Source organism: Trachinotus anak, unplaced genomic scaffold (genome assembly GCF_046630095.1).
Source record: "Trachinotus anak isolate AG129_WGS33_773 ecotype Australia unplaced genomic scaffold, CSIRO_AGI_Tana_v1 ptg000025l, whole genome shotgun sequence".
Lineage (NCBI taxonomy): Eukaryota > Metazoa > Chordata > Actinopteri > Carangiformes > Carangidae > Trachinotus > Trachinotus anak.
This window is the reverse complement of record NW_027273876.1, coordinates 21,264,031-21,285,920: the sequence shown is the minus strand read 5'-3', so window position 1 is coordinate 21,285,920 and position 21,890 is coordinate 21,264,031. Positions and strand designations below refer to the sequence as shown.

The following is a 21,890-nucleotide window of genomic DNA, read 5'->3' as shown; positions in this document are numbered from 1 at the left end:
GAAGAGTATGAATGGACTAAAACTGTATTATAAATCAATGTGTATTTTTCAGTTTGCCACAAAGTACTTGGTAATTAAAATATTTGCAGTATTATCTCATAATTAATTTAAGATTTGAAAGCATTGTACAAATTAACATTTTGACTTGATGAGGTAAAGTGGAGGGATCAGCAAAGTGGTTCCGTCCTGAGGGAACATGAGTGTGACGATCCATCCAGTATGGACTGATGGGCCAGAACCACACTGTTAGCACGGCTACACATTCATGCTTAAAGAGGGTTTCAGGGGCTGGGGGGTCTGTTTCTGATCTCTGCGGTTCTCAGTTCAGGAGGTCAGAGAAATCCGGGCCCACATGGGAGGTGAGGCGGTTTTGTTCTCACTTTCTCCAAAGGGAGACTCAAGAATGCTGAAGCGTGGCATTTACGTTGTGCACGTGAAGGCACCACGTTGATCCGAGGCCCCTGGGAGCCCACTGGATACAGTGACGTGAGCAGAGGCGGGGATTGGCTCAGGTGAGCGCCGCGCAGGTGTAAGGTGGGAGTGTGCGCCCTGAAAAGCCGGCGGAGCAGCTCGGTGCCGTCACTCGGGCTCGGCTCTGCTGCGGGAGGCCATGGCCCCCAGCTGCGTGGGCAACTGCGCGCCGTTATTCTTCCTCGCTGTGGTTTTTGATGCAGCTGGTCTGGTCGTGCTCCTGGTCGGGATTTTCGGGAACCTGAACCTGGACGGCCGCTTCTATGGGGATTTCCTCATCTACACGGGCTCGGTGATTATTTTCCTCAGCCTGGTGTGGTGGGTCCTGTGGTACACGGGGAACGTGCAGCTGTACGGGGAGGAGCGCACCGGCTCCCTGGACCTCCGCTTTACGCACTGGGCCAGGAAGCTGTCCGAGAGGCTCTCCAAAAGCGGCGTGAAGCCGCTGGAGGCCGGGGAGGAGAAGAAGAAGATGAAGCCCCTGGGGAACGGGTCTGTGCGTCCCGCTGCGCCGTGTCGGGTCACCTGGGAGGGCGGCAGCGGCGGGTCCGTGTCGGGCCACGACAACAGAGGGTTCGATGGAGGGACTGGGTGCCCATCTCCAGCTGGTAAGACCGTGGAGCTGGGGGTGCTGAGGAGCTCGGACGTGGCTCTGCAGGCAGCGGGTGACAAAGCAGAGAGGCTCCTCTGACAGGAGACGGTGCGTATCCTAAACCCCCCCCCCCCCCCCCCCCCTCCTCCTCCTCATCATCCTCATCATCCTCATCATCTTCAGAGTCTGTGACTGTAACTCGGTAACTGCTGTTCACACTTTGAAAACTATTTTCCCCAAAACCACTCAGTCCAGACCCTGAGATCTACGGTGGCCCAGAGAGTTCAACACACTGCAGAGCAAACTGACAGAACACAAACACATCCAGAAAACATCACAACACATGTGCTGCAAAGACTCACAACACAAACAAATACACAGACACACTGCAGAGTCTCACAACACAACACAAGTGTTTCCAGGGGACAGTAAAAAGTGATGAACCAGCTGGGACACACTTGTTGTTCAATGATTTGTGACTTTTGAAGTTAAAGCTCTGAACAACAAGTCTCCAGCAGCTTCATCACTTTTTAGTGTGAATGTGTTTGTGTTTTTGTCTATTTGCATGTGATCCTTAGGGTGCAGTGTGTTGAGCTCTCTGGGCCACCGTAGTCACCTGTTCCACTCTCAAAAAGTCAGAGCAGGTCTTTGCAGGACGCTCTGAAGCCAGTCATGATTAACAGGCATAAATATTCAGCGCGCTGGACCCTCTCTGTTGTTGTGTGTGTCATTAGCTGCTCAGTGCCACAGCTGTAACTCTTTCATCATCACTGTTGGCAGCCTGATTGTATTGCACGTTGGCATGGCAGCCCCCCCCTCCCCAGGCTCTCACCCCAGCCATAATTATGAAATTTCTCACATTATTGTCAGAGATCAGATGACACCCATGGTGAAGCCAGTCTTGAGGAATGGGTGCCCTCACGCAAACGCTGCCTGATCCCCCCCAGGACCCTGCCAGTTCACTCTGCTCATGAATATCTGTAATAATAATTAATTTTTTTCTCTCCCCGGCTGCTGTGAAAAGATCTTCAGTGGCCCGTGGCAGCTGTTAATTAATGAGCCTGACCGTTTCAGCTCACCTTCACAGTTCTGCATTATTTTAGCCGTCAGTTTGCTTGTAACCGGGTGGCAAGCCAGACAGCCTGTGGGCCAAAAGGCGCAATTGCATTTTAATGGAACTCAGCAGTGCTTATTGATCCAGTGGAATGGAGGTGTAGGCACGGCCGGGCCCATCACTCTGCCATCAGGTGCAGGGATCATAAAGTCTGCTTCATGCACATTCCCTCCATCCACTAGTTCCACATAGTTAACTTTAATGGTCCCCAGCCTGATTCCCATATTATCTAACTTGGCTAATGATCTTGAGATATGGAATTGTGTCAAATGGTGTGGTCGAAAGAACAAACACAGCACTGAACAATGAGGGCAGTTCTTTACTGTAACTTCCTGAGACAAAGAGGCACTGAGAGCAGGGCGGGGGCCACCACTGAGGCCGTGCCCCTTATTGTTTCTGGGCATTTGGGGTCTTAACACCAATTAAGTTAATTTTACAGCACAGACACTGTTTTTATCTTTATATTTGACTATTTTAGGTCACAAAGACTCTGAAAAAGGAAACAGTTAAATTAATCAAAAATAAGAGAAAAACTTAAAATAACCAACTGATGTTACCAGTTATTGCCTGCTGCTCTATTATCTGCTGATTATTTCTTAATTAATTGATTAATCATTTGGTCTGTTAATAGTTGAACTTTAGTGAAAAATGCTTAGAAACCCGCCCATATTCAGTTCACTAATCACATAAACCAAAGACAGGGAGACAAATCTCTCAGTGTAGGAGCTGTATCTCAGGATGTCTTGGCATTTTGCATTATTTTTTCAAATTACCACTCAAATTACCAATGAAATAGTGGTAATTTGTTTACCTTGTCATGTGAGAAATTAATCTTTGGACTGCTGTTTAGTTTCAGCATCACTTATCGCACTCATATCGTACTGTACCGAGAGATTGGATATCACCCAAGCCTGTTAGTCAACAAATCTTTTGTGCTCTAGTACCAGTTTTATATACTAATATAAAACTACAGAATAGTGTCAGTATCAAAGAAATGAACACACAGCACTTTGTACTGTACCATTTTATATTAGTATAAAACAGCAAACACTGAGATCACAGCGTTAGAATGAATATGAGAAAAACATTTAATACATATTTTAGTGAGATTTTCCTGGAGCTTGTTGTTTTTTTTGTTTTTTGTTTTTTTGCAGTGGCAAGTTCACTCATGGTCAAAAATCAAGTGTGTTTTTGTATCCATGTTGATTTTTCTTATTCATTATTCAGTGTGAACAGGACCTGCTGAGGAGGGAGTTCAGAACTGGGACACTAATGTTTCACAGGCTGTTTTTGGTCGGCTTTTCAAAACAATGAAGGGGGCAGGGCTACACTGAGGAAACCAGGCCTCAGTATTTCTTAAATCCTGTCTACAGTTGTGACTAAGAGCAGATTTATGGGTTTTTATTACTGGACATTCCACCAATGAACACAGGTCTCCACCCAAAGACAACAGTGCCACTGTAGCAGCCTCCATCTGTTATCAGTCATAAATGTTTATCAGTGTGCAGATAAGTGTTGGAACAGTAAAATGCTCACGTATATAGACAACAAGAATTACCCAACGTGCATTCAGTGATGCCATTAACAGTTGGGCAACATTAGATGAGCGTCAGGTTTCAGTGATGTTTGCCGTGTCTGTGTTATGACAACTTAAAGCCGCGAGCTGGAAATAATGAAGTTATTAGTGTTTCAGTTCAGTTTTAGCTCAAACATTTTTAGACAGTGTCCGGATCAACACCTGTGATGAGAGTTTGTGATTTTAGTGGGTTGACATTAGGACAGACAGCACAGGGTGGATCGAAACATAGAGACAGAAAGAAAAAAGCAAGACACCATGTGGTGATCAGTGAGCGTTGGAGGTGCATGTAGGTGTATTTTTAAAGCAAAGGAAAATTATCTGCAAATATTTTGATCATCAACTTTTCATATAATTAAAATTTCAGGCAATATACCACATGTTTTTGTTCCAGCTTTAAAACTGAGGATTAGCTGCTGTTCTTCATCTGTTTCTCAGACAAAACCAGACATTTTGAAGATGTTACCTTGGGTTTAAAGGAAATTTAATGGCCATTTTTTCTTGTATTATGACATATTGCAATAGAGAAAATAACAGGGAGATCAATCTATTAACTGAGAAAATAACCATCAGTTGCAGCCTCATAGATGCTCAACAGTGCTCAACAAAATTCCTCTGGAACAGTTGTCAATAAGAGCTGGGGTTGGAGAGAACACAGATAATAAGGTGACTTATTCTCCTCATCCTGCAGCATCATATGAGTGAGCACATTTTCAACATCCTGAAAACGTCCTCCTCCTCAAACACTGTTAAATTTGCCACAAATTCCTGCACCCCACCGGTTCCTTTATCGCAGGAAGAACAAGTTCCTAAATGTATGTTATTAGATTTTATTGGAAATTCAAAGGGGGGAAATCTTCCGAATCATTTCATGTCTTTTTATCTTATTTATCTTATTTCATGTCCTATCAGAGTCACTCTGCAGACTGTTATCTTATTCTCATCCTCTCAAACATCTCTGAGGCAGAGACCAGTTTTCAATCAGACACAGACAGCCTCAGTGTAATCACATCTCCCCTCCAGTCTCAGAGCAGTGAGCGCTTCCCCTCCCTTCACATTCATCCCCATCAATACTTTAATATCATTTATTTGATTTCAACCCTCTCTCTCTTCCTTACAGGAGACATCCACCTTTCCTGGCGTTGAAGGACAGACCGTCTCCACACACTGCTTTCCAAAAAACAGACTGAAAACCTTGAGCTTATGAACTAAAGTCACTTTTTTTAATAATAGGGCAGACAGTTTCTTAATCAGGGAAAAGCCCTGCACCCAGAGTAAACCGCAGGGCTGTGCACAGAGGAAGAAGCTGTCTTTAACTTGTACAAAGCAAATTTCTATTTTTATGTGCTGATTTGTGACAGATGTAAATTATTTTTCTTGGGAAATAAAGTTTACATGTAACTGGACGTGGTGGTTGTGGGAGTGTGTTTCTGCATCCAGGCGACTGACACTGTTTGATGCCAGATAACAACACAGTTGCACAATGAACAGGTTTTTTTTTTTTTGTCTTTTCTTCCTCGTCTGCGTTCGCCCTCAGTTTGTTTAGTAACTTTCATGCAGACGCAGATTTATCTTCTCATCGTCACTTTTTAATGTCACTTTTTGAAGGTTGTAAACAGCAGCCCAGGTGTTTTCCTCCTTTATTCAAAATCATGTAAAAAATGTAAAAATGTTTCGGGCCAGAATGTGAGGCTGATATTTCTGGCTTTTCTGAATCCACCTGTGGGTCTGAGATAAGGCCCGGAGCTGTGGATGTAATGTGTCTATGAAATGAAGCAACATCCAATCTCTTGTCATCATTAAGGAAGCATATTTCTCCTCCTTCAGTCAGAGTCATGAGATGTAGATACAGACAGGAATGTGACCTGAGTGTTTAAACTCTTCCTTCTCATCAGAGGCTCAGACTCACCGGCGGCACTGAGGAGGGAGGAAGTGTTTCTTCTGATTCGATGGTAAAGCAGAGAAGAGTTGCCTGAACTTGGACTGCAGTCAGCTGCTCCTGTCATGGATTACAGCTCCTATCTCGGCCGCTGCCTGCTGTTCTTCTTCATCGCCGTCCTCTTGGATGCAGTAGGCCTCATCCTCTTCTTCATCGGCGTCTTCGCTCCCTTCAGCTTCTGGGATTTCTTAGTCCTCTCAGGGCCCCTCATTATTTTTCTCAGCCTGGTGTTCTGGATATTCTGGTACCTGGGAAACCTGGAGGTGCCGATGGAGGAGTTAGTTCTCAGATAAGATTCACAGCTTGTTCAACTAAGGCTGGAGGATGAAACCAAAGCTGCAGCTACAGGTGCAGATCTTCACAGTTAGAGCATTACACAGTCGAGACGTGTTGTGAAGTGAAGGGTTTTCCTCTAGTAAAACTCTGTTCTTCTTCCTTCAGGGAGAAAATCCTCAGCCTCTACTTGATCTCTCTGCTGGATCTTTGCTGCTCCACTTTAAATGGAACTTTATTATGAAAGGACAAACATGGAACTTTAATCTGAAAGGGTATCTGTGTGCTGGACACCTTAGACTCAGGGGCAGGTTTAGAAGGGGGGGGCGCATTTGTGAAATGAGTAAAAATGTGTAAAGACTCACATTTGAAGCTCTGGTTCTTTATTTATTTTATTTAATAAAATGTGACAATTTTATTGATAATCACATACAGCTATAGACAGTTTATAAGACAACGGCCCCCTGGATACAGGCATTTAATTATTTTCATTTTGTCGTCATTTTGATGTCTTTTAAAGTTTTGTTTCTCGGCGTTCAGGCTGTTTGTAGTCGTCTTGCGTCTCTCTGCAGTCTTGTCATTAACTTGCCAGGGCCACGACCAAGGGGGGCCCATGTCCCCCCTGTCCACCCCTCTGGTTCTGCTCCCTGTCAAACTGATCCTGATGATCCTGTGCTGAGATTCTTGTTTTATTTGATAATATACGTTTTGTTTATTTTGTCAGATCATGTGAACTTTACATTTTTAGTGCTGTCTCACTCTGACTTCAAAATCGAGAACCAGAATCTCTCATTTGCACATTTTCACCTCTTTAACATCCCGATGCCGCTGTGAACCCATTCCCTTCTTCTCTTATTGATTTCCCCCTGAGGCCGTTGCTCTGATCGGTCGCTGTGGTGTTTTTCCTGTTGTGAAATCTGAGTATTGGTCCCTCAAACCCATTCAACAGAAACCAGTCAAACTGGGTTTCTCAGCCACTGGAGCAGGGGAGTCCTCTCATTTTACAAGAATGTGTTTGTGTGAGCAGAAAAGGGAGAAAATGTTCTTGTCTATGAAACATTAAAACACCTCAGAATCAGAACTGTGGCACAATCTGTTTGCTCAGACTTAGTCGTGCTCTTGTATAATCGTTACATCAGGTATGTGGCACAGCTTGTTTCTCTGTAGCTAAAGTGGACACACCTTGTTTACAGTGTGGCTGATATTTAATCTCAACATCAGAATAATCCTCAGGGGTAAAGATGCTGACCACAAGAACAGAGATTTAACACCAGGACGAAGGAGAAAACAAAAGAAGTTCCACATTTACCTGCTGTGAATTTATTACCACACATTATTTAGATAATTTAACGTTTGATTTCAGATAAGAATGGATTTTTAAAAAACGTTAGTTGCCTCATAAATGTGTTTGCACAATCCATATTTACTCTGTATTCACAGTTTGTGTTTTCAAGGCGAGGGCCTACAGCCAGTAAGACTTTGCGTAATGGGGAGTATTTGGAAATGTGTCAGCTGTTCATCACTAATTCATAACAAACATCTCCAGGAGAATTACTCCAACATGTGATTCTAAGGTGTCACAATCCCTCCCTCTCTCCCTCCCTCCCTCTGTCTGTCTGTCTGTCACTGAGGCTTCGGTTTCCACCTCACACATTATGTGTCTTTCCATTACCTGCTGCACAATTCACAGCCAGGACACACACACACACACACACACACCTATGGCTGGCCTGGGTCAACTGAACATGACACTCTTTGACTGAGCACGGCGGTGACAAAGGGGGCAGGGATTAGGTTCTGCGGGACCTGTCGGGTGGTGTTTGGTCCTGCCAGCACTTCACGCTGCAGCAGCAGTGACTTTAAAGTGATGGTGTTTCAGAGCAGAGGCCGGGGTTGACTTTAAATATCCTGCATTTAAAGTTTTACACCAGCACAGAAGTATCATCCGCAAAACATACTTCAAGTATCGGAAGTAAAAGTTCAGAAATTCCAAAAGTTCAGTATTAAATATCATAATGGAAAAATCTCAGGTAAAGTACAAGTGTCTCAAAACTGTCATTAAATACAGAATTTCAGTAAAGTCATACACTGTAAAATCTGATATAGGATGAAGGCTTCAGGTTACAGAAAACGTATTGTTCACTTATGTTTCCTGTAAATGAACTCCTCGTTTTAAGGATGTAATTTAGCCTATTTCCCTTGCACTGAACGGGCGAGGAGGAGTTCTCAGTGCAGTAATGAGGTTACAGCGGAGAGCTGCTGCTGCTGAGACTTTTCTCTGTGGTAAGAAAAACTGAAAAGCAGCTGCCACTGAAATTAATTGGTACCAGCTGTTAACTAACTAAATTAAAAGATGTGTTTAAATGAGGAGTATAAATAAGTTAAAACTGTTCCCAGTGAAATGGTGGCATAAAATAATGCCTGTTTAAGAGAGTGATGCCTGGTCTTCATACTGTACCTTTCTTTTTCATTTACATTTTCTTTACTCTGTAATAAACCAGGATAAAAACTATTCTTTACCATTTTCTAATAAGCCACCCTTTACACTGTTCTCTCAGTGAGTTATACTTTACTCTAATACACCAGTACTGATCCTGAAAGTACTTTTGAAAACCACTGTGGTGGTTATTGGTTTTATTTTTACTGAGATTAAATATTTCAGTTCATTCATTCCTGTGGTACCTGCAGACTTTTTCTATGTTCAGGCAACATACAAACCAACATCTAAATGTGTATATAAACTCATATGATATGTAACTTGTCGATGAGTACCAGATGTTTTTATAGTTTGAAGAGGTACTGGTGGACTCTACAGAAACACTTAGTGGAGGTGAAAGCCCACTGCAGGCTCTGATCACAGGAGGGTGAAGACCTGCATGACAATAATAAACCAGCAGGTGGCAGCACTGGACTGATGTTTTACCACTATTGATACACTCCAATACTACTACTACTACTACAACCAAAACTACTACTATTGACATTGACATTAAACAGATTTACCTCATAAATGACTTTAATCTGGTGTGAATTAAATAAAAAGAGCATTTATTATGTGACTTACTAAATGGTTTCAGTCTGGTTTCAAAATAATTTAACTCCAGGTTCATATAGTATCTTTCTTTGGGGCTTTTAACTCTTGCAGTTAATCAGTGGCCCCATACAGAATATATGATACATATGTGGTGCCATATATATGTCACCTATAGGGGATATATTTTTATCAAATATATACATCCTCTGGATAAATGACAATATACTGTAGGTTTCAAATACCCATAGTAACATTTGTATATGGACATATATTACAATTATCTGTATTATTAAACTCCATATGGTATAAAATATTGCAATCATATTTGTTAATTATATATGTAATCTATATATCCAAATGAATTAAAACAACATACTTATAGAAATTCTATATCCTCATATATGTTTTTAATTTGAAACATACAAGTCTGTATATATCTATCTATCTATCTATCTATATATATATAGATAGATAGATAGATACACACATACACACACGAACATATTTGTATGAGATAGAAATAGAAATATGTCAATATGGCAATTTCTAGAGGGTTCTATGTAATTTTGTGCATATATATGTTATTTATGGAAATCCTGTTTATATACATATATTACATTTGCTTTTAGGACTGGAGCTAAATCAGTATTCTTATATTAAACTGTACATTATTCTTAGATTGTATATGAGCATAATGTCATATTGATCATATCTATAAAATGAGGTTGAAATGTCAGAATCACTAAAAGTCAGTAAGTGGCCCTTGAGTCAGGCTCCGTCCCTCAGTAACAGGACTTGCTGAACGGGACTGAACAGACACCGTGTTGCTCCTGAATGTAGCTCAGTCGGATATGATTACGTCATTGGCAGAGAACACGTGGGTTTTGTGAGTGCAGCACGTTTTCCTGAATATTGATCCGGTCCGGTGATGACGTCACAGCACCGACCCTGTGAGGACCACAGTCCAACACGGTCTGAGGTGGCCTGAAATATTATCATTTAACACGACCTCCACACACACACACACACACACACATTCATACACACATTCACACACACACTCACACATTCACACACACTCACACACACACACACACACACACACACACACACATTCATACACACACATTCACACACACACTCACACATTCACACACACTCACACACACACACACACACACACACACACACACATTCATACACACACATTCATACACACACTCACTCACACACACATTCATACACACACTCACACACACTCACACACACACACACACTCACACACACACACTCACACACACACACGCTCACTCACACACACACTCACTCACACACACTCACACACACACACACACTCACACATTCATACACACACTCACTCACACACACACACACACTCACACACACACTCACACACACACACGCTCACTCACACACACTCACTCACACACACACACTCACACACACACACACACTCACACATTCATACACACACATTCATACACACACTCACTCACACACTCACACACACACACTCTCACACACACACACACTCACAGCGTGGTGGCTGCTGTACTACAGTTAGTAAACTAACCCGCTGCTCAGAAAACCCGGCTGCATGGATCTTCGCAGGGAACCGGATTCATGCAGTAGTAAATATTATAACAGGGTCATTACTGGCTAATTTAAAACTCCTGTATGTTGAATATGTGTCATTCTTAAATCAATGTTCACTTTTTTCAGTGCTTCACATCTGTGGTCTTCGTTAGCAGGTGTTTACTGTCATCACCTGCGGCACCTTGGTCATGAGAAACCATGAAAATGTATAATAATTTGAAATCATGGAAGAAAATGAAAGTGCACCTTTACTTTTTACTTTCCTTTTTCAGTCAAAATACTGAGGTCAAGAACCAACGTTCACGATACCTACTCAGAATTAAGCCTGCGTGAATTAGTCTCGTGTAGATGTAGTTGTCCTGTCAAAGACAGTTTTTGGAGCAAATCAAAGTGGGTGTCAAGTGTCAAGTTTACGTCATGGTGGGACCCTGGTGGCTGAAGGGTTAAGGCACCTAACATGAATCACAACCTCCCTGGTTCATGTTCAGCCGATGATCTCTGTTAAATGCCATCTCTCTCTCTCTGTCTCCATTTCCTGCCATCTGTCAACTGTCACTATCTAATAATGTCATAAAACAAACACAATGGAGAGAGAAAAGCTTTCCGTCCTTGCCTGGCAGATCTGAGAGCGGGGTCTGCAAAGAGTAATTTACCAACATCTACTTATTTCTTAATTTGAAAATAAAAATTAAAACACTAACAAAATATAAAACTGCAGGGACACTCAAATTACTGACAAATTTGAATCAGAACTTGATAATTACATAAAAATAGAAATAAAATAAATCTAACTATTAAATGACTTTAATAATTGCATCACAAACCGGTAAATAAATAATGAAATTATAAAAGATACTTGGTAATCCAAAATTAGAGATTATTGTGGATGTTTTTCCACTGGGATACACTTTCTCCAAAGATGGTCTAATTACTATTAATATCTTAATGTTGAATCAAATAACTGTGTAAAGTAAAGGGAGTGACAAACCCTGAGAGGATTACTACCTGACCCTACAGCTCCACTCTGCTCTGTTTTATGTCTTAGTGTCTTTCAGCTGATTGTTTTAGTTTTATGTCCCACAGTGTGACTGTTTTAATTCGCTCTCACTGTTCTCTAGCATTGATTCCAGCAGCAGGCAGATGTTTTCAGTGAAAAAGCCAAATGACAAGTTAGTGACTAAAGCTGAAACTCCTGCACCAACATATGCCTGGGCCCGAATCTGGCCCATACAGTTCCACGTGTGGGCAGATTGGGGCTGTTATCCTCCAGTATTGGCTCACAGATGGATGATTTTTGTGCCCCAGAATTGGTCCAGATGTGGGAGTAGCATCTGACCATCATGAGCGTATGGGCCAGGTTTGGGCCGTGGAACGGAGCGTGTACTGGGCCAGACAAAAACAGGTGGCCAAAGTAAGGTAAGTAAAAATATTGGACTAACATACAGCACAGACACAACCCTTCATGTCTGCTGGATGAGTAAATAGGCAAGTGCTTTGCTTCTAAGTGAATATGTCAGTTTTGTTTCCACTGCCCCCAAGTGCCCAAAAATCAGTTCATGGATGTTTGAGACATTTTAAAGGCCTACAAAAAAAACCAAAAAAACCAATTTGTCTTGGGATTAATTGCTCTTTTTCTTCATCAGTGTATTTTTGAGGCACAGAGGTTTGGTGCAGAAGAAAGACAGCTGGTTTATCCGTGTTAAACAGGAAAGAAAAGCAGAGAAATGTCACATGTCTGAAGAACAACCGGGCCACATGGTCTTCCTCTGATCTTACGTCAAATTCCCCTCCTCGAAATCCCTGCACCGCCTTTTACCTCCCTCCATCCATCTGCGTGTCAGCCTGCGCTGCAACCGAACTCCATTTTCTACGGCTATTTTTATTATTGTTGTCATTGGTAAACATCACACATCTGCCTACCCAGACCGGGTTCCCATTGGTCGAAGCGGTTGTCAGTCGCAGTACTTCCGCCCGTTTGGCCGCTTTTGATTGGCCAACGCTCCTCTTTTTTTCCTCTGCTTCGCGGCGGTGGGTCGGAGCCGCTGTGTCCCCGGTCTGGCACGTTCCTAGCCAAATTCTCCACGGTGTAAAATTGGATCCCCCCATTTTTTCACAAAACCAAAAATACCCCCTCTCCAGCCCCCTGCAACCGCGTCTACGTTTGCGCTTAAAACACGTTTACAAACCTCCACCAGATACCTCAGAAGATGGCGGTGGTAAGCGGGATGTCGGGGTCGGCGGTAGCCCGGCTAGAGGGCCGAGAATTCGAGTATCTGATGAAGAAAAGGTCGGTGACCATCGGCCGGAACTCCTCGCAGGGCTCGGTGGACGTCAGCATGGGACACTCCAGCTTCATCTCCCGGCGGCACCTCGAAATATTCACCGCGGGAGAGGACGGCACCGGCACGGGGGAATTCTATCTCCGATGCCTGGGAAAAAACGGGGTGTTTGTTGATGGGGTGTTCCAGAGAAGAGGGGCTCCACCTCTCCAGCTTCCACGAATGTAAGACTCATATGACCTGTTTGCTTGAACTGTAAAAAAAAAAAAAAACATGCGGGTTTGTGGGTTAACGCGTTGTTATTGTTTTGTTATCCCGCAGCGGCGTTACACGTGTTGTGTCAAGCAACACCGAGCTCGTCTGTGCGGCGATAACGTCACAAGAAACCTCTGTGCCAGATATGCTAATGTTAACAAGTTGTTGGTGGTTGCCACACACATAAACACATTTCACCTTATTCAGGACCTGGTGTTAATTATTTGGGTATTGCGGTTCATTCGGCATACATACATCCCGCCTAGCAGACCCCAGTGACACACAGGACAGTCATGATTTAAGCTAACTATTGGTTGACTGTTGCCTGTTATGTGGAAGCTAGCTTCTTACATATATATATTAAGTTGACTTATTCTTATTTTTATGTGTTTAATTAATGCCGAATTGCAAAGTGGCCCCTAATAATTCAACTCTATTGTAATATGTGTTCTCCAGTGTTTGTATTTGTGGATGCTCAAATAAGTAATCTTAAAAATGTCCGAATTGTAATGGAGTTTGGTTCAAGGTGTTCTCAAACCCGGAGAACTTCTTGTATTTGGGCTAACACCCAGCTGCTAGCTAACGTGCCAGCAACTCGAGTTGAATTTGTGCTTGTATAGGAAATGTTTCAGACCTGTACTTTATTTTACATAAAGACTGGTAATGTATTGTTGTTGTGTAATTGGTGTAATTTTCACAGTATAACGACAGCCACGAAGCTTTGGGCTGTTGTGAATTAGATGTGGCTCAATGTCAACATGGCCTCATGTTACTCGTCGATATGTTTACACTGCTCAACTTGTTTGTCCCAAAACTCACATTGTTTTTATGGTAAATCACATTTTACATTGAAACTTAATAAATGTTTAGGTGGGACATGTAGATACTGTCACCACTCCATAGTAGTCATTCATTTTAAGGTATCAGCAGCTGGTCCAAATATACCCCATTAATACTAAATTAGACATGTCAGACATGATCTGTTATATAATAGTCATGGTGGATGTCCATATTTAAACTGTGTGAGGCTGAATCTCAGTGCTCCTCCCTGTGCTTCAGTTAGACTTTGGCCTGTTCGTTGCCATGCATGAGGCTAGTCTGTTCAGTAACGTTGTAATAAGCATCATTTCCCACTCATTCAATTAGACAAATGCACAATGATGCAAAAGGATGCATCGACATTGAACACTTGCATTAATGCTGTTCTGTCTGTGTTTGTCTTTCATTCTCAGGTGTTGTTTCCGGTTCCCTAGCACAAGTATAAAGATCACGTTCACAGCCCTGTCCAGTGATAAGAAGGAGCCAAGGAACGTGCCGGAATCACCGGTCAAGCCCGTCCAACCCCAAATTTCTCCACTGACCATAAACATTCCTGACAACATCGCCCACCTCATGAGCCCACTGCCTTCGCCCACCGGCACCATCAGGTGAGAGGCTCTGTCAGTTTACATGCAAAACACAAATCAGCTTCTACAATATTGTGCAAATTTTGTGATTTAATTGGTTGTCGTGTCAGTTTTCCAGATACCAGTCCTTACAGATGTTTTGTTATCAATTTTACAGTGCAGCAAACTCCTGTCCATCAAGTCCACGGGGGGCAGGACTCTCTAGCTACAGGACGGGCCGTGTTCTGGCTTCTGACCTTATAGGAGATAACTCCCAATCAGAAAATGACAAGGAGGCCTCAGGTGAAGACAGCCCAAAGGTGAGAGTGAGACTGTGCAGGGAGGAGTGAGAACTGGGTTGCAGGAGTTGCATGATGAAAGCGGCAGACTTCAGAGAACTCTCTACGGATTTGAGCACTGTGAACATCCTTGGTTACTCATTGAAGTCTAAAAATTGCATAACACTCACGACAACATAGACTTTGGAGTGCAGTTCCTGGTTGAACTGAACTGAGCCTGTGTGTGTTTGTGCATGCGTGTGACTGCAGTGTTGCTCTGTGAACGTGTCACGAACAAAAGAAATTTCCTCCCAGCAGAACATGAATTTAACTTTTTGTGATCTTCCACAGGACGACTCCAAACCTCCATATTCATATGCACAATTAATAGTCCAAGCTATCACCATGGCCCCGGACAAACAGCTAACACTGAATGGAATATACACCCACATCACCAAGAACTACCCCTACTACAGAACAGCTGATAAAGGCTGGCAGGTCAGTGTGTTCAGTGGTTTTGCCGTATATATTCATAACTCATTACAACTCATGGTAAAACATGTGCACTTCAGTTACCCTGTCTGTCAGGACAGTGGGATCATTTGTAAGTCCACTCACATGCAAAATACTGGGACATGCAGTGCGGCAACAATTAATCAGTTACTCAAATTACATTAAATAATTTGTACAAGCAAAAAATGCCAAACATTTGCTGCGTCCAGCTTCTCAGGTATGAGGCTTTTTTTTTTTTTTTGGCAGTTTTTTGTTTTTATATTATCATAAATTAAATACCTTTGGGGTTTAGGGTGAATTTGAAGATGTCAGGTTGAGTTCAGGCATTTTTCATTAGTCAAACATGCACCTGCATCATGAAACATTCATCAGAAGATCAGTAACATCATAAACCCTCATCCTGAGCTGAGGCTGGTGCTCAGAGATGGAAAATGATTTGAACACCCCATAAAAATAAAAATAAAAAATGGTGCAAATATTATGTAATTTCATGTTAGTATGAAACAGTTAATTATATCGATTTCTTTTAAAACAGTATACTGAAAAGATTAGTATAAAGTAGACTTGGGTGATAAATAAAATCTAATATTGTGATACAGTCCAGCCCAATTATTGCAGTTTTGTATTTTATTGTATTTTATGTTTCAGGTATAAGTGAAGCTGCCACTAAACAGCCGTTTAAAGTTTTATTGGTCACATGTCAAAGTACAATGTACAGTCAGAAGAGCAGTGGCATGAGGGTCAGACGCAGCAGCGGGGCAGAACTGCAAAATACAAAAAAAAATGTATAATGAAAAATATTGCACATGGTGGGAAATATTGTGATATTTGATATCATTGAATGTCAGCCCAAGCCTGGTACATAGAACACGACTGTGGGTCGTCCACTGGTCATAAGGTCAGTGGTTCGAGTCCCGGCTCCTCCAGACTGATGATACATCAGCGTGTGAATGTAGCTTCCACTGTAAAGCTCTTTGACAGGTTGATAATAATTTATTTTCACTGTAACTTCCTCCATAAGTAACATAATGACAGAGCGTTTGACTGTTTTGATCATTGGTTTCACACACTTCCTGTAATAAAACACCTGAAAGCAAAAACCTTATCAGATTAGGGTCTGTGGTCTAAGTTGTGTCAGTTTCAGGTCCTTGATGTGGAAAAGTTTGAGAACAACTGATATAAACATCCTTGAATTTGTTTTGACCAGTCACTTGAAATTCAGCTGCTCCGACAACCAAACCAGAGAGAGTCTATACAACCACATGGGGATGTTCTAACACTAAATGACACAAATGCAACTTATGTGTGTCTGGTTTTTATTGCTGTAGAACTCGATCCGCCACAACCTGTCGCTGAACCGGTACTTTATCAAAGTGGCCCGCTCTCAGGAGGAGCCGGGCAAAGGCTCATTCTGGAGGATCGACCCTGCCTCCGAGGGAAAGCTGATAGAGCAGGCCTTCAGGAAGCGTAGGCCCAGGGGAGTGCCCTGCTTCAGGACCCCTGTGGGGCCTCTGTCCTCCAGGTACAGACCACTTTAATCTACAGTGACTGTTACTTTAAAAAGGTTTGGTACTTTTACATTTATATGGTAGGTTTAACCCTGTGTCACTCTTCCTCCTCCAGGAGTGCCCCAGCTTCTCCCAACCACACAGGAGCACTGTCGGCCCACTCCAGTGGGGTCCAGACCCCAGACAGCCTTTCCAGAGAGGGGTCCCCAGTCCCCATGGAGCCAGAGCCAACCCCTCCACCAGCCCCCACCCAAACAGCTACAGTCCAGCCCAAACTCGCCGTCATCCAAGAGGCCCGCTTTGCACAGAACTCCCCTGGTAAATCCCCACAGTCTTCAGGGTTTTGTCCATTTCACCAAAGCATGTAACAGGTTTCAGGCACAGAGACGACACATAAACACCTGGAGAGATAATGTGACACACTGGCTGATCACTGTCTCTTCATTTATTTTTTCTTGTTTTTGTTTTGTTTAATTCTGTTCTACATGTCTGTTTGTACAGTAGTGACTGACAGTTACCTTTAACCCCGCCCCCCGATAGGCTCCCCCCTCAACAACCAGCCTGTATTGATCGCTGTGCAGCGCCAGATGCCTCAAACGACCATGAAGCCTGTGACCTACACCATGGCCACCCCAGCCATTGTAACGACGACAGTTAGCTCCGCCCCCGTCATGCAGACTGTGCACGTCGTCCACCAGATCCCAGCAGTCACCATGGCAACTGTTGGCGGACAGTCTTCTGCTACAGTGAGCCCAGAACCTCAGGAGAACGGAGGGGGGGAGCACCAAGAGATCAAAGGTGAGACCAGGTAAATGTTGTGTTGTCGTTTCTGTCAGTTTGTGTGTGTGTGTCGAGTTTGATGTGAGTTTCTCTCCCTTGCAGTGAAAGTGGAGCCAGTGCCATCCATCACAGCCTCGTCTATAGGTGGAGTCAGTCGCATCATCCAGAGTTCCCAGGCTGCTCCCCTGACGACGGTTACCATCGTGCAACAGGCCCCGCTCGGTCAGCACCAGCTGCCTATAAAGGCCATCACACAAAACGGGACCCATCTGGTCCCCATCAGTACTGCTGCTAGCACAGGTGACACACACACACACACACACACACACACACACACACACACACACACACACAGGTGTATCCCTAAGGTCCAACAACAAAAGCGATGAGTGTTTCCTCCAGAATGAAAACTGGTTGCACAGCTCCTCTCCAGAACACCACGCTGTGTTCACCACGGTTTCAGCCTCTTGTCTCCATCAGGGCGGCGTCTGACGCTGTTTCCTGTTTCCTCCATCGATCTGTCACGTGATCAGTGTGTTAGACATCATATGTACAAAACAGCTGGAAACGTTTGTTGACTAAAGCATGGTGGACTGGAGGAGAGTTGTGTGTTGTGCGCTCTGTTTGCGTCTCATTTCCTTCCTCATGACACATTTTTAAAGCTGATTATTTCACATCCTGCTTTGTTTACGTCCACGTTTGTAGATTTCTTCCCTGCATTGGTTTGTGCTGCTTTATGTGTCACTCAAACTGATTATCAATCAGTGCATTAGCGTTAAAATGATTGTGTGAGTGTAATGTCACCTGCATGCACACACGTGTACACATACATGCAAACAAAACAGGACCTGCTCCTAAAAAAATTTCTCTGCAGTGCTTCAAGTGAAAACTCCACCTTTCCATTTCAACACCAGCAGGATGGAGAACTGAAAACTGCATCTTAAAAACAACTGTTCCTCTTTCTGAGTAGAAATGTGTTGATTTCATCTGTACGTGGGTTAATTACTATGTGACCAGGAAAGGTTGTGGAATTTAAGATGATTGAAAGTAAGGTTAGATGTCATTGGTTGTTGTATTGATTATTAGAGATTCAGATGATTGATTGATCGTAGCCTGAGCTGAGAGGAAACTCAGATTAACAGTGTGGGTATGAATTCAGTATCATCCGTCCTAAAGAAGTAAAGAAAAAGAAATTTGAGTTGGGAAAATCATTTTCATCTTAACTTAATGTTCTGCTCAAAATGACATGGGCAGTAAAACTTGCTGGTACAGTCTTTAATGTGTAGCTTGCACCAGTCAACACACAGCACATGATTCAAACACATTTATTAAAGAGTGACTGACAACAATATGGAGCTGATTGCTCCTCTGGCACAGGAAGCTGCAGTGCAGCTTCTCAAACCTTTTAAGCTGTGACCTCCCCAAAATTTTAAAGGTCCATATTTTAATTTCTCCACTGTTTTATCTGAAGTGTTGATCTCCAAGATCAACAAGATATATGGTTTTAAGAACCAAAAACCATCTCAGTGTAGTTTTACATCTCCTCTCTCCGGCTTCTCTCCAGAGCTCTAGTAACAACAGGTCAGTCAGCCAATCAGAGGAGAGGATCTGAGCCTCACTTCTGATTGGCTCATTGTTTTCTGAATGATCCAATAAAAATTCAGCAGACTGCAGGTAAACACTCAGAGAAACCAAATCCTGCAAACTTGGTCCAGGTGGGCAGGGCTTGGGGCGTGGCTGAGGGCAGTGACTGCTTTGTTGTGACATCACAAAGTTCCAGAAGTCCTGACGGCTGGTTTTAAGGCTGTTTCTGACTACAGGCTGTGTGTATTTCTCTGTGGACTGAGGCCTTGATACTTTCACAGTATTAATATAGACCTGCTTTATAATCAGGAACACACTGCAGTGACCCCTTCGCCTTAGGCCCCGCCCTGTTGGCACTGCTGTTCACACAGTGACCGGCGAGTATTTACAGACGAGACTCAGGCTTCACAGCAGGTGGAAAACTGAACGACCCTCTGCTGCAAACACACACTTCTCTGCTCTGTTTATCCCAAGTCTGCCTCCAGCTGGAGGAGACGACTCCCCCCTCCCAGAGTCACACACACTGACTGACTCACTCACGCAAATCTGTTTAAATGACTACATTATAACAGTGATGTGGGAGATGTAATTTCTTTGAGCATTTATTAAAAAAAAAAACATCGTCTGACCCTCAAAACTAATCTCATGACTCCTCAGGGGTCCCGACCACCAGGTTGAGAACCATTGTCATAACAGACTTTCGGCCTGGTCATGCTGGGAGGAGCTGGGAGGAGTCTGGGCTTTCATTGGTGTAAAGTGTTTATTTGCAGAAGCCTGAAGTCGTATGCAGAGGCGTGGTTATTATTTTGAAAGGCAACAAACAGCAGCACCGTGAGTTCACAGTGAGAACAAACGACATGAAATGGTAACGAAGTGAAGCGATATGTCAAGGTTTAGAACGACATCGTAAAAGAATAAAACAGAGGTCAAAGGTCATCATGTGAACAGAGCTGTAAACTGTAGTGAAGCGCTGCAGACGTCACCCTGATGATTGATGTTTTATAACAGGAAACTGGCCCAGTAAAATAGATTACTATGAAATACTCAACTCTACTTCCTTATTTTGTCTTTAAATGGTGAATTAATCATTAATCATAAAATACTTTAAAAAAATTAATTTGTAATCTTTAAAATTTTGCTTTTTTTCTATTATTTCAGGGCTGAAACTAAAAATGTTCGATGTAAGATTTTGTGTATAAAATACTGTGAGAGAATCAAATTTAGTTTTTTAATTTATCAAACACGGACAGTTGACAACCTGGAATCAGAGACTGAAAACACTGGGGAAAAAAAATTATCACAGTAGTTGCAGATTTATCTTGTTTCCAACTAATCGTTCCTTTAATATTTCCTCATAGTCTCTTCTGTTTAAAGACAAAGAAAATGTGTCCCCTAAAAACCCAGTCCAACCCACAGAACAGCAACACAGCAGTTATGTTTTGGGCGGAGTCATGTGATGTCACACCAATCAGAAGTCCAGAAATCTACCTGTGGCTGGAAAATACAATAAATGAACTTGACTGATTCAAGTTTTTGTTTTAAGTTTATTATGGAAGCCCACTGCTGCGAAATTATTGCCAGTGCTGCAATGTCACGAAGTTGCAATTAGGTGACTCTGCAGGAGGCTTTTAATTTGAAATGACGGATTAGGTGAAGATGGAATCATGTGGCGACTCCTGGATGAGGTGAGAGGGAGAGAAGAAGATAGAATTACAGCTGTCATTAAGTCAGATAGATTTTTATTACCTGTTGATATTCACTCTGACTGCCGGCGTAGTCCACACACACACACACACACACACACACCACTACCTGCAACCTTTGTCGTCAGACCGACCACCGGGATTCATTTTCATGTTTTAGTCTTTCTACATTTTTCAGGGATAAACATTTATTTAAATCATGAATTGTCTGCAAGCTTGAAAAAAAAATCTAGATTTCAGTTTTTGGTCACATCACTCAGCTCTGATTATTAACTGATCATTCTGACGCACTTTAGCCTCCATGCAGAAGTAAATAAATCTGTCCTCTCTGTTCCAGCTGTTGCGAATCCTCTGCACCTCCTGGCGACCCACGCCTCAGCCTCCGCCTCCCTCCCCACCAAGAGGCAGAACGGAGAACTGCAAGACCAGCCTGAGTCGAAGAGAGTGAAAACGGAGGATGAGGACGGTAAGGCAGCGGCTGCCAGCAACAACAACGGTACCACGGACAGAGCCGGAGAGGGCGGGGTCAGTGAACAGGTCGGCGACAAGTAGCCTCCCCCTGATCTGCATCCTGACCCCTGGTCTCCTGTATGCATTGAGCCTCACACCTTCCATACCCCCCCCCCCCTTCATCCTTCATCCTCCATCCTTCATCCTCCATCCTCCATCCTACCTGGTCATCATCTACTTCAAGGTGCCAAAAAGAGAAGAGACGTGGAAACGCAAACGGGACTGCAGAATGTGCAAAACCTCCTCCTGGACCCCCCCACTCCACTCTTCCTCTTCCATATATTTAAGACCACGAAATATGATGCAAAAACTAGAGACCAAATTGAAACAAGAAGTGAAGAAGCGGCGCTGATGACTGTGAAACCCTGACGTTTGAGACCCAGATGGCAAGAAGATTCCCAGGAAGAAAAACAGATTTAAAATCCAAATGGGAAAAAAAAAAAAAAAAAAGACTTCTGATTCTGACCCTCCCCAAAGAA

General features: G+C 43.1%; 2 protein-coding genes across 2 annotated transcripts; both read left to right on the top strand.

Annotated features, from left to right (window-relative positions):
• Positions 1–515: 515 nt before the first annotated feature.
• On the top strand, positions 516–5,159 carry LOC139609163 (transmembrane protein 238-like). Its single transcript, XM_071463448.1, has 2 exons — positions 516–1,171; positions 4,874–5,159. Exon 1 carries the CDS (start codon positions 611–613, stop codon positions 1,160–1,162), a length of 552 nt encoding a protein of 183 aa, XP_071319549.1. The 5' UTR covers positions 516–610; the 3' UTR covers positions 1,163–1,171; positions 4,874–5,159.
• Positions 5,160–12,648: 7,489 nt separating this feature from the next.
• On the top strand, positions 12,649–21,890 carry foxk2a (forkhead box K2a). Its single transcript, XM_071463445.1, has 9 exons — positions 12,649–13,119; positions 14,383–14,577; positions 14,714–14,855; positions 15,165–15,311; positions 16,655–16,848; positions 16,950–17,152; positions 17,375–17,632; positions 17,717–17,914; positions 21,239–21,890. The coding sequence occupies exons 1-9, from the start codon at positions 12,824–12,826 to the stop codon at positions 21,451–21,453; spliced, it is 1,848 nt and encodes a 615-aa protein (XP_071319546.1). The 5' UTR covers positions 12,649–12,823; the 3' UTR covers positions 21,454–21,890.

Coding starts and splice junctions, on each gene's coding strand:
- LOC139609163 (XM_071463448.1), top strand. CDS start 611: ATGGCCCCCAGCTGCGTGGGCAACTGCGCGCCGTTATTCTTCCTCGCT.
- foxk2a (XM_071463445.1), top strand. CDS start 12,824: ATGGCGGTGGTAAGCGGGATGTCGGGGTCGGCGGTAGCCCGGCTAGAG. Junction 15,312..16,654: donor CAGCTGATAAAGGCTGGCAG/GTCAGTGTGTTC, acceptor TTATTGCTGTAG/AACTCGATCCGCCACAACCT. Junction 16,849..16,949: donor GTGGGGCCTCTGTCCTCCAG/GTACAGACCACT, acceptor TTCCTCCTCCAG/GAGTGCCCCAGCTTCTCCCA.